Below are 11,374 nucleotides of genomic sequence, written 5' to 3' on the forward strand. Positions count from 1 at the left end.
CCTTCTTTTGCGTTACAATAATTTAAACATTCATTTCGCCACTATCCTCAAAATACTAATACTTTTTGCTTTCATTAAAAGATCTTTTTTGAATGTATGCTTCAAGCTTACTTATTTCAATACTTAAAAATTCCCACTTATCTTTTACCTCTTGATAATTTTATTGAGCATCGACCTTTTTGCTCAATTGTTCAGGGCTGGTCTGAACGCTCTCGCGGAGGTATATAACGTGTTACTAGCACGTAATTTACGCACTTATTACGTGCCAGCAAACGCTTTTTTTACCCTCGTGAGAGCATAAAGAATCACACGGCAAATGATTCGAGTTAATAGTATATACTAGTTAATGGACAGGAGAGTTGAGTATGAGTAAGAAATGGGATGTTAATATCGTGGAGGTCAGATACAAATTCAGTATAACAAGCATTAAAAAAAACACGATTTAAATCATCTTCTTCAAGCTAACATTTACACATGGAAGAGTCCCAGATATGGATTCTGTACAGGTGAGAACCATTGCAGCAGTGCCCAATGCGCATTCTGTTAAACGAAGAATGTCTCAAACTTGTTCAGATTCATTTTGGAAAACCGAGGCTTTTCATTTTACATTTTATTTCATTTTCATATATGTCTTCCCTTCGCGCGTGAAAAGGCTACCAAATATTCTTGACTTCGTGTCGTTCATATAAACACCGAACATTGTTGTGAACTACGAACGCAAGGTTTCGGAACGCAACCTTTGACACAGATTTTTACATAAATTTATTTGACATATTTTCTGTCACCAACACGTCATTTTAGTATTGTCGTAAATACTAGTAAATAATACTGTATAACATTAAATAGTTTGATACTGTATTTACAGTTAAGTGTAATATAGTATTAAAGCGGAAATGTGTACATAATAAAAATACAGGCATCAGTCTGAAATCTTATCTATTGCTGCGAATGCCACTATGACATAAATCTACCTATTGTGAATATTTCAATTTCCTATATTTTGTTTATATTTGAAAAATAACCAATTATCTACATTTTTTAGAAAATTTAAATGAAAACCTTTTCTTATTTAAAAACTGAACCAACGTTTTGGATATTTTTAGTATAGTTTTCCTCAAATCACTGACTTCAAATTCTTAGCTGTCTTACAACACAAATATCAATACGGGAAAATTTGCTCAAACTCTGCATCCATTAGGTACATAATCGGATTGTTAATAATTTATATGAATTATTCGGTTGAAATCAGAAAATCCATATCGAATAACTTTTTCAAAAGTATTTCTTAATGGCTTCTGTTTAGTATCTTAATATAAATATTTTACACTGTTTACAACATACAACCTCCATAGCATTTAAACTACCATGATGTTCAACTTATTGTAGTGACAAAAAATGTTGCTCTAGTTTGTTATATTTGTTTACACTATTAAGTATGAGAGAATACTTTTGCATTTTTAATACCCATGTGAAAGGTTTATTTCAAACCAGATCTTTGATCACCGGGCAATCTAAAATATTGTTTTTATTTTTTAAATCTAGTATTGCATGAGCGCTTTTATTCAGAAAACATAAATAACCTTTGATATGACCCACTTTTTACAATGACCTTTCTGTGGGATACAAAATTTTATTTACCCACTAATTCGGTTTTTACTTTAATTTTAGGACTGTTTTTCAAAAGCTATAAATCGGTATTAAAATGGACAGCAAAAAGAAAAAAACTCGCTCACACACCAAAAGGTAAAAGAAAGAAATCTTCTAAGAAAGCCTTTACTATATCTGTTGCTATAAATTATGTTCCATTTTGTTAGACAGTCTTCGATTTGGAAGTAGAAGATTTTGTACAAAGTAAGAAGTTACTTAAAAAAATAATACAAAAGTAAATTTCAAATTGTGGGTTCATCAAAATAATTATCAATGTACCAACGAGGTAGATTAATATCTTTAATTAATATTTGGAATATTTCTTAATTTTTTTAGACACAATATGCATAAGAAAAAGCATCGGAAGGAATCTAAATCATCAAGCGAGCATCACAAGTCATCCAGCAAAAAGGTATAATAATTTATTTTCAAAAAAATATACTTATTATAAAGGAAGTAAAATTTGGTTTGTTGGAAGAAATTGCTTTTGGCAATAAGCCCTCAGCAATGTGTTCAGCAAAATTTTTTACCAGAAGTTCAAACTAAATCAAATGTAATTTTATATTTATATACATTTCAAGAGACATTGAGAACCTCTTTGAAAAATTGAAGAGTCTACCGTACATTCGCGGAGACTGGAACGCTTTGCACGTGCAAACCACGAGCCCACTGCATGATATCACATGATTAACCCATTTCACACCACGGCTAAAATCTACACGGCATGATAAAATACAATACAGCGGATCGATATTTATTGTTATACTTATTTAATGTCTGGCAAATGCAATAACAAGTACACCATGAGATCGACTAATCTCAGATACTTTTACTAAAGTCATTAACTATGGAGTTTTATAAAAACAACGAAAAATATTAATATTATCAAATTATAATAGGTACTAACGAAACTAATAAATGTCAATCCACTATGATTTTACCGTGCTGTTTAAATTAAGATTATATGTGTGAAAAAGGTTATTCTCCTTCGAGTATCACGCGGCTAGTTTTGTTTATTTGGAAATTCTTAAACAGACTTTAGGCATATTAGCTGTTGAAAAAAATGGATATTTAAACATAGGCTTCTTCTTCTTCCTTTGCCGCTCCTACCATAGACTGGCGACCATCATCCTGAACTCGTCACATCCTAGGCCAGTCTAATCAGCGCTGCTGCATCCGGCGCACCGAACCATTGCCCAAGATTTCTGAGCCATCATGCTCTTTAATGTCCCATTCTCATGGTAGAGAAGGGCATACTTCTCACAATATGTAACTTTGGGGCTTTTCTTCTTTTGACCCTGGTCAGTAACTCAAATTCTTTATTCATGATGCTTAAAACTGCAGAACTTAAACTGCATGCTCAAAATCATATAGGCAGAGTGGTAAATGTTACACAGTTTGTAAAGTGATCACTTTGCTAATGCCAGAACCAGCCAATGCTATGTTATAGGTCCTGTATTTAAAGGACTTATACCATTATCTCTTTGAAATGTGGAAGTCTACGCATTTGTGGATCTCTGTTGATCTCTATTAATATAAAATTATATTTTCATATACAATTAAAGACATGAGTGGATGAAGGCATTATGTTGCAAATCTTTAAAATGTATTTTTTTTACTTAATCAAAATTTTATGCACAGCCCTTTCACATAAAGCCAACTACTTAATATAAAAAGTAGCAGAAAAACGATTTTGAGAGCAAATGAAGGTGATATTTTATCAACATTTCGCTGCTTAAATTCAAAGGGGCCACAAATCAAAATTTGTCTTTTTCCAGTAGAGCCAATCAAAGTTTTTAACGAGAGTTTTTCCTTTTTTTTATAATCTCGCTTTTTATTTTTTATTAACATGTCGGACTTTATATTTATATACGTAAAACATGTAGAAGCCTACAATGCATTAAAAAAAATATTATTAGATGCGTTTTTTAAAGCTGTATTTAATTATGGAATTTTGTGCTAACTATCCCCTAAAAGTTATTAACTATCCCCTGAAGTTAGCCACCAAAATGCAAAAAATCGGGTTGTGTTCCCGTGGCTAGTATTGCGGACTCACGGTCAGAGGTCTGCGGTTCGAACCCCACTCTACCCTAACTCGATTTCCATTTTCTAATATTGAGCTGTTTACAACTCGTTGAAAATGGCCACCAAAATTTAAATATTTGGGTATATACAAATATAAGAATGCTAATATTTCTTTTTCTATATTTTTTTTTTAAAAATGCCAGAACGCTTGTTGTGCAATTTAGGATATTTATAATTTTCAAAATCCGTGGGTGTCTTTCTTTTAGAAAAATATGTCTGATTTAAACCTCATTTTTGCAATAAGACGAAATTTCGGGGTTTTTTTTCAATTTATGGGCCTTTTGAATTTAAGCAGCGAATTGTACTGGCGTTCAAAACTAATAACCCCAGATATCTCTGCTTCTTGTTTTTGTCACAAAACACTTTCATCCACTCACGTCTTCAATTATTAGTATTTTAAATTTGAAGTAATGGCAGTTGTTTAATAAATATTATAAGCAAAAATAAAAAAAGAAAATTCTAAAAATAGCATAGATTAAATTGATTGCAATATTTTGAGTTTGTCCAAATGTTTATAGACAAAAGACTTGATTTCACCCCCTAGGCAATCATTAAGATTGACAAATTACAACTTGTTAGTTGGCTGGTTAAACCAAGTCATAAGCCCTGTAAATGCCTAGACTTCCATATTTCCTTCTCTAAAATGTTCTCCATCTCTATTGTAATTTTATAATGATTAGATTGATGTTTAAGTTTAGCTTATGGTTTTTTTCCTCTCACATAAATAATGGTGCTCTGGTGGCTCGGCAATCATCAGTTAAAATTTTCAAATATCATCATCATTTCTGTTCCACACCTAATGGTGTATAGGGCATAAAGATAAAATAATTAGTCTCGCGCTTCAGATGCCAGTCCAGGGACTATGAAATATTCTAGTGTAAAAACACCTTTTTTAAAAATAAATATCTCATGTCAACCATGTTGGGAATCGAACGCGAGACCTTTTGCATGGTAGGCAAACGCGCTGACCACTACATCACAAGACCGCGACAATAGATGTGCTGTTTTTATTTATAAACCGATACATATTTTTAGCTAGTAAAAGTAACATTTTTTAATAATACTTCAATAATTTTTAATAATACAATTTAAAAATTTAAAAAGTTACCTAAAGATAGACGTTTCTTCTTAATCGTGGCTTTCAAGGGTATCAGGCACTAGGTACATGATACACCTCCGTTTCTCCCGATCCTGGGCCAAGTGAGGGCAGTGCTCAATGAGAACCGGTAACTTTCTTTATATATGGTCGGTCCATCTAGTAAAAGACCACCCATAAGGGTGGTCTTTTAAAGGTAAGCGAGCATAAGCTCGCTTACCTTTAACTTCCTTTCGAAGCGAGATCCCAGCAGCAGCCGCAGTCTTAATTTAGAACTGACATTGTATTCCTTGACTGTCATACAAGGAAACTAGAATAAGATGAATGTACTGACCATGTGTATTTGATCGATCGCAGATTGACAATGCTGCTGCAGTGAGGGGTACAATGAAAGTTTCTGTTTTGTTATTTTCACAGTTTTATTGTATTAGTTTTAATAGTAATTGGTAGTGAATATACGAAACTAAAGAAAGACACTAGTCTTTATGAAAAGTTTCAGGAAAGGGGTGGGCACCTTCATTAGCCCAAACTGTCTTTTGTAACTACCAGCTTTTTGAGAATATTCTCATTGTTTCTTGCAATATGTCCGAAACAGAATTTTTAAAATTTTTTGCATGTCTCGGAGAGTCTTTCAGTTATTGATTGTTCCCGAAGAACAAGACGTTTGTGCGTCTTGTAGTCAACGGAATGCACAGCATCCGTCTCCAGCACAAATGAAAATAAAAACTGCAACAACATATTATTTTTTAGCTTAACCTTTTCATTTTAGTCTTCTTTTAATAACAATTTTACTTGTTAAAATTGATTTTATCTAAACAAAATGTATATTTTTCAGACTACACAACTGACGTATCCAACATTAAAAAAAGAGTTTTGTAGATTATGCCTTAAAAAAATTGAATCAATACCGAAACCAATTTGGGGGGACTTTGATGAGATGCCGAAAATGATCATGGCTTGTTGTTCAGTTAAAGTGCTTAAGAGTGATAAGTTCAAATCACTTTGCTTCACTTGCGCAACATGCTTAGAGGAAGCGCACAACTTTAGAGAAATGTGCATTGAAAGTAACTCCATTTTTAAGCAATTGAATGGAAAGAAAAAAATTGAAGAATTTACTAACATGGGTTACACTTCTGCAACACTTGAGGAAATCAAAGAAGAGGATGAATTTCTTTACAAGTTAAAAATTAAAAATGAAATTAATCATAATACCGATTCCGTAGAAATTGAGTCAGTTCTCTCTGTCAAAAAAGAAAGTTCAGAAAGTAAATTTTCTACTGACATTCCAGAAGATGATAATATTTTGTCTAATAAGAATGATTGTGTTGAGATTGATTTTCCAGAATACGAAGATATGGAAAATGGTTCTGAAACAGATATTAAAGATGAATATTTGGATGGAGGCTCAGAAGATATAATGCCTGCGTACTCTGGTAACAATTAGATTTTTACTTTTCCAATTTTCAAGAATTTTTGTTTTTTACGCATTCACTAAAATTAAAAATAATAACAAGGTCTTTAGAATATTTTTTAATTGCATAGTTGTAGAATCCTTTATTTAGTCTGTAACGCAACAGTTAATTTTGCAAATATCAGAAGGTAAAATATTTGTCGCTCGTACGATTGGACGGTGTATTTAGCTTTAATAAGATTCTGTTATCAATGTTTTTTTAATAAAGGCACAAGCATTGATCATTTATTTTTGACAGGATCTCAAAAAGACTTTAGTACTTACAAATAGAGCCGGACCGGACCTACCATAGGCTTAGTTGGCACAAATAATCAGACATTTTCGCTTGTATTAATTTATAAATGTGTGTGTTCCCATCCGTTTTTAGTAAGTGACGGGACACTAGATCCCGCGCTACTTATTGATTAATGTAATTATTTCAGAACCAAAGGTTACGAAAGAATATCCCTGTGTGTCTTGTCCGAAGATTTGTTATGATAGCACTGAGTTTAGTATCCATAAAAACTCGCATACTGCTAAAGTTATTGAAAACAAATACTATTGCTCAGCATTTGGTTGCGCAGTAAGTACAACATGAACATATCCTGTTTTTACTATTTATTGTAGCTGTAATGCTTTTCCTCTATCTTAATGATTTCCATGGTTTATTATTTTATTCGTTTATTAAAAAGTTTTGTTTCCTTCTTACAGGAGGAATTTAAAGACAAAAAGGGTATACTGTTGCATAGAAAAACATCAAACCACTTCAGTTATTGTATTTGCGAGTACTGCGGTAAATTAATTAAACAAAATTTTATCAACACTCATATTTATAGACATTTAAATCGTAAATGGTGTGCTGAATGTAAAACGTCCGTCTCTTTTGGTGGGTATTGGGAGCACAAAAGAATACGTCATAGTAACTCAGGGCCAATGCAATGTCCCAAGTGTGAGAAAAAACTGAAAAATGGAAGAATGCTGTATAGACACATAAGAAATGTCCACACTTCTCTCGAGAAAATTGTTTGTGAAATATGTAATAAGGAGTTTAGCTGTAAATACAATTTGCGCGGCCACATGCGCTCACATACAGGTAAAAATAAGTTTTATTTGTTTATTTACCATTTAAGTTGTAAATATAAGATATTTTCTGAAATACACTAAAAAATAATTTTATTGATGAGTAAACTAGAACGAATATACATATTCTAAAATTTCTATCATATTATTTATTTGCTCCAAGAACAACTTTTTAAAAAAAAATCAATTAAAAAATGTTCAATGGTGGATAGATTTGAACTGTTTACTATTTATTGTACCTTAATTTAATTTAAATATATTTATAACATGACAACAAAATAGTTTAAAAAATCATAACAAAGATTATTCACTATCACCCTTTGCATGAACATACCTCTTTGCGCCTAGTAAATAAAAGAGCAATGTAGGCAATTCCAAAAATGAATTATATAATCATATTACTATAAGGTTTGTCATCCATTCGTTCTACATGACCAAACTGTCATAGTTACCCTTTCCTCTCCTTATAACTACAGCTATCTCAGATTTGCACTCTCATCTGATTTCACCATTCATAACCCTGTCATATATTGATTTCCCATACATTCATACCAATAGAAACATTAAATTTACATGACATACATAATATCTTTATTTATTTCGACTATGTAAATAGGTGTAAGCCCAACCTGCCTAATAAAATCTAATAAAAACCTAGTAAAAAATTTAAGTAATTATATATAAACATATAGTGCACAACTAAATTTAAGCCATAAAATATAAGTTGTTTAGAAAGATTACAATTATTTATCAGATGTCATTAAAAAAACACATTTTTAAATTTTTGTTAGATACTGCCTTTTAGCTTGGAACTGCAGTATAGAGAGTAACTCATTTTACAATAGCAAACCCTTGTATAGAAGGTAACCCATTGTACAATAGCAAACCCTTGTATAGAGAGTAACTATGTTGTTAAAGGCTATGTTTTTCTCCTCATTGTACATTACAAGCAATGAAAATAATAATAAATTTAAAAAGTATGAATAAAAACTTTTCTTTACATATCTCTCTATCTTTCTATTGTTTTATCTAATGGATTATCATTATTCCGATAAATAATATGCATTGTTAAATATAACATTTTTCAGGAGAGATGCCATTCCGTTGTCCCGACTGTCATCAAGAATTTAGGCATCGTGTTACTATGAAACAACACCGTCTCCAAGTTCACAATGTCAATATGTTCAACAGACCCCCAGAACAAGTCTTAGCAACCATAAAGGGAAGATGTAAAAAGAACGCACCGTCGCCACAGTATTACAATATGTAAATTAAATTTCGTTATGCTGGTGATATCTGTTCTATCTGGTTAGCAGTTGCATTAATAAAATGCCACTTTGTCTTAATACTGCGTGACTTAGTTTCGGGCATCCATTACTCTATTGATGTCGGTTAAAATACTCAACATTTTGATAGTATCAAAATATGAGAAGACATTAAATTTTACATATTACCACAGTGATAAAGAAAGTTTTAGAGAAGGAAATATGAAAATATAGGCATTTACAGGGCTTATGACCTGTCATTGGCTAATTTAAGTGGCCACTTTACACTGTGTAACATTCACAATTTGCCTGTTTGAACAGCCATATTTCTTCAATTCTTCCATCTGTTGATTTTTGTGAAGTTAAAGCTATCCATCAAATGGCCATCCCTTCAATTCTCACCTTTTTAATGTGTTTCTCTATTCATCTTCACTTTATTTCCTTTTTCTTTTTTTTTTAAAATTAATTACGTGTTTAGTTTAATAGTTATGATTTTATTTTTGTTATTTTCTATAATACTATATGTACTTTTGACTGTGTATTGTAAAAGCCCTCTGGGCGTTAATTATTTCACCTAATAGGCAAAGTCAGATGAATCTCACCTAAACCAATAAAGGTTTTAGCTCTTTAACTTAATAAAAATCAACAGTTGGAAGAATCGAAAAAATATGGATGTTCTAACATAGGCAAATGGTGAATCTTATAAGATACACACTATAGTGTGTTAAGTGGCCACTCAAACCGGGAAAAGACAGGTCATAAACCCAGTAAATACCGAGATATACATGTTCCCTTCTCTAAAATGTTCTCCATCTCTGTTGTAATATGTTAAAAGAGATACGTTGGCAGTAAAATCTTTTTTTTTAAATAGTGTCAAATAATGGATATTACCGACCCAATGTCAATTGTTCCCTTATCGACTTTTTTTTAAAGTTTTATTTTTATTGTAATTTATTAAATCGAAGGCTTTATTATAAGAATCAGAAAAAATGTCAATGTATTTTTTAAATTTACATTTTTATAATTCTAAGGTAAAATATTATACTACTTATGTATTTTCGCAGGCTGCTATTTCATCACTTTTTTATTTCCATAATTAAGTCACTGGTCTATGCAGTGATCCATTTGAGGGATATTTTTAACATGGCGGAAGATAATATACGAATCTAAAAAAAAAAGATAATACAAATTTCTCATCACACTGAGGGCCGGTTTTATAAACTATCTATCTAGAAACTATCTACCAATCAGGGTTACAAACTGTTACCTTTCGTAATGATAACTGACAGTTGTGTGTTTAGTTAACCAATATTATTAACTGACGGTCACAAGTAAGTATTTTGATCAGAATTCAAACTTTAGTTTTAATTTGTATGTTCTTTTGTCAATCGTCTATAATATTACTTTTCTATCTGTCAAGCGCAGAATGTACGCATCGCTTTATTCTGGACTAAAAAATTTGTTATACATTAATTACAAAACTAGAATTTTTTTAACGATTCAAGAAAATACAAATCCCAGAAAGAGAATGTGACAATATTCTAAATTACAATATGTTGAGTATGAAAATATAAACGACTGCTGGTAGGTCTTTAGTTATTCATTGTTAGTTAACTTAATAATGTGTATAATCTTTGTCAGTGGACGAGTAAAAAAATATGAGCATGTTAATTAATGTATAAGAAATAATCACATATTGCAAATGAATTAAGCAGAGAACGAAAAAAATATCCAATCTTTTCTTTGCTTATATTACATTTCTGTAATCAGTATAATACAAAAACCTTATTTTCCTGGTTATTTATGTACATAACATCCATGTTAATAAGAAATATAAAACTAGTTTGGTAAAAAAAAAATAGCAAAAAGTTAATAGTCAAAACTTTAAATACAAAAGTTTTACCAATTTTGTTGGTTGGTTAACTTCACCTGCAATGGGCTCAAATAACAATGTGTTGATACATCTGTCGATGTTAAATACGTGTTAGATAAACGGTCCTTAATGAGATGGGGGGTACCAGCACACCTTCTTTGCCTGAAAATCACTTTACAATAAAAGCTCAGCAATTGTGAATTTTAACAATGAACTATCAGAAAACTTCCCAGTTCGAAAAGGCGTTAGACAGGGTTACATTTTGTCTCCAGTCTTGTTAATATACATGGTGAATATGTCATTCGAAAGGCACTTAACGGCTGGACAAGTAGTTCACAATCGGAGGAAGAAATTTATCCGACCTGAGATATGCTGATGACACCACACTTATTGCATTGTCAGAGATTGAAATGAAAGAACTAATCGACCGAATAGATACTGCTAGTTCAGACCTGGGACTTTCATCAAAACTAAGCCTATGGTCATTGATCGAGCTAATAAAGTACCGCCATTATCCTTACTGCGCAACTTAGTAAGAGTCAACAATTTAATTTATCTAGGTTCCCTCATCAGCGATGGCGGTGGGTGTGAAGGTGAAATACAGCGACGTATAGGTATTGCCAAAAGTGCTGAGTCGGCTGGTAAAGATTTAGAAGAATCGCAGTATAACCATTAACACCAAAAAGAGACTGGTGAAAGCCTTGGTTTTCTCAGTGTTCATGTACGGTGTGTAGTGTTGAACACTGAGGGAATCTGAAAAGAAAAAATTAAAGCTTTCAAAATGTGTTGGCGGCAAATGCTGCAGATTCCGTGGACGGCCAGACGTACGAATACATCTATACTCCAGGAACTGGAAGTGTCGAAGGGACAAGGTCGCG

General features: G+C 32.0%; 1 protein-coding gene across 3 annotated transcripts; it reads left to right on the plus strand.

Annotated features, from left to right (window-relative positions):
- The first annotated feature begins 758 nt into the window (after positions 1-758).
- LOC148276973 (uncharacterized) lies at positions 759-9,775 on the plus strand. 3 transcript variants are annotated; one of them, XM_088233510.1, is made up of 7 exons: positions 759-1,198; positions 1,669-1,743; positions 1,984-2,059; positions 5,664-6,261; positions 6,722-6,861; positions 6,990-7,371; positions 8,447-9,775. In XM_088233510.1, exons 2-7 carry the CDS (start codon positions 1,703-1,705, stop codon positions 8,626-8,628), a joined length of 1,419 nt encoding a protein of 472 aa, XP_088089636.1. In that variant the 5' UTR covers positions 759-1,198; positions 1,669-1,702; the 3' UTR covers positions 8,629-9,775. The 3 variants fall into 3 exon arrangements, with proteins under 3 accessions (XP_088089636.1, XP_088089638.1, XP_088089637.1); XM_088233512.1 differs by having other exon boundaries at positions 759-864; XM_088233511.1 differs by having other exon boundaries at positions 796-976.
- Positions 9,776-11,374: the final 1,599 nt, after the last annotated feature.

This window comes from Micrasema longulum, unplaced genomic scaffold, assembly GCF_059751315.1.
Source record: "Micrasema longulum isolate JH-2025_06_02 unplaced genomic scaffold, ASM5975131v1 h1tg001113l, whole genome shotgun sequence".
NCBI classification, from domain to species: Eukaryota; Metazoa; Arthropoda; class Insecta; order Trichoptera; family Brachycentridae; genus Micrasema; species Micrasema longulum.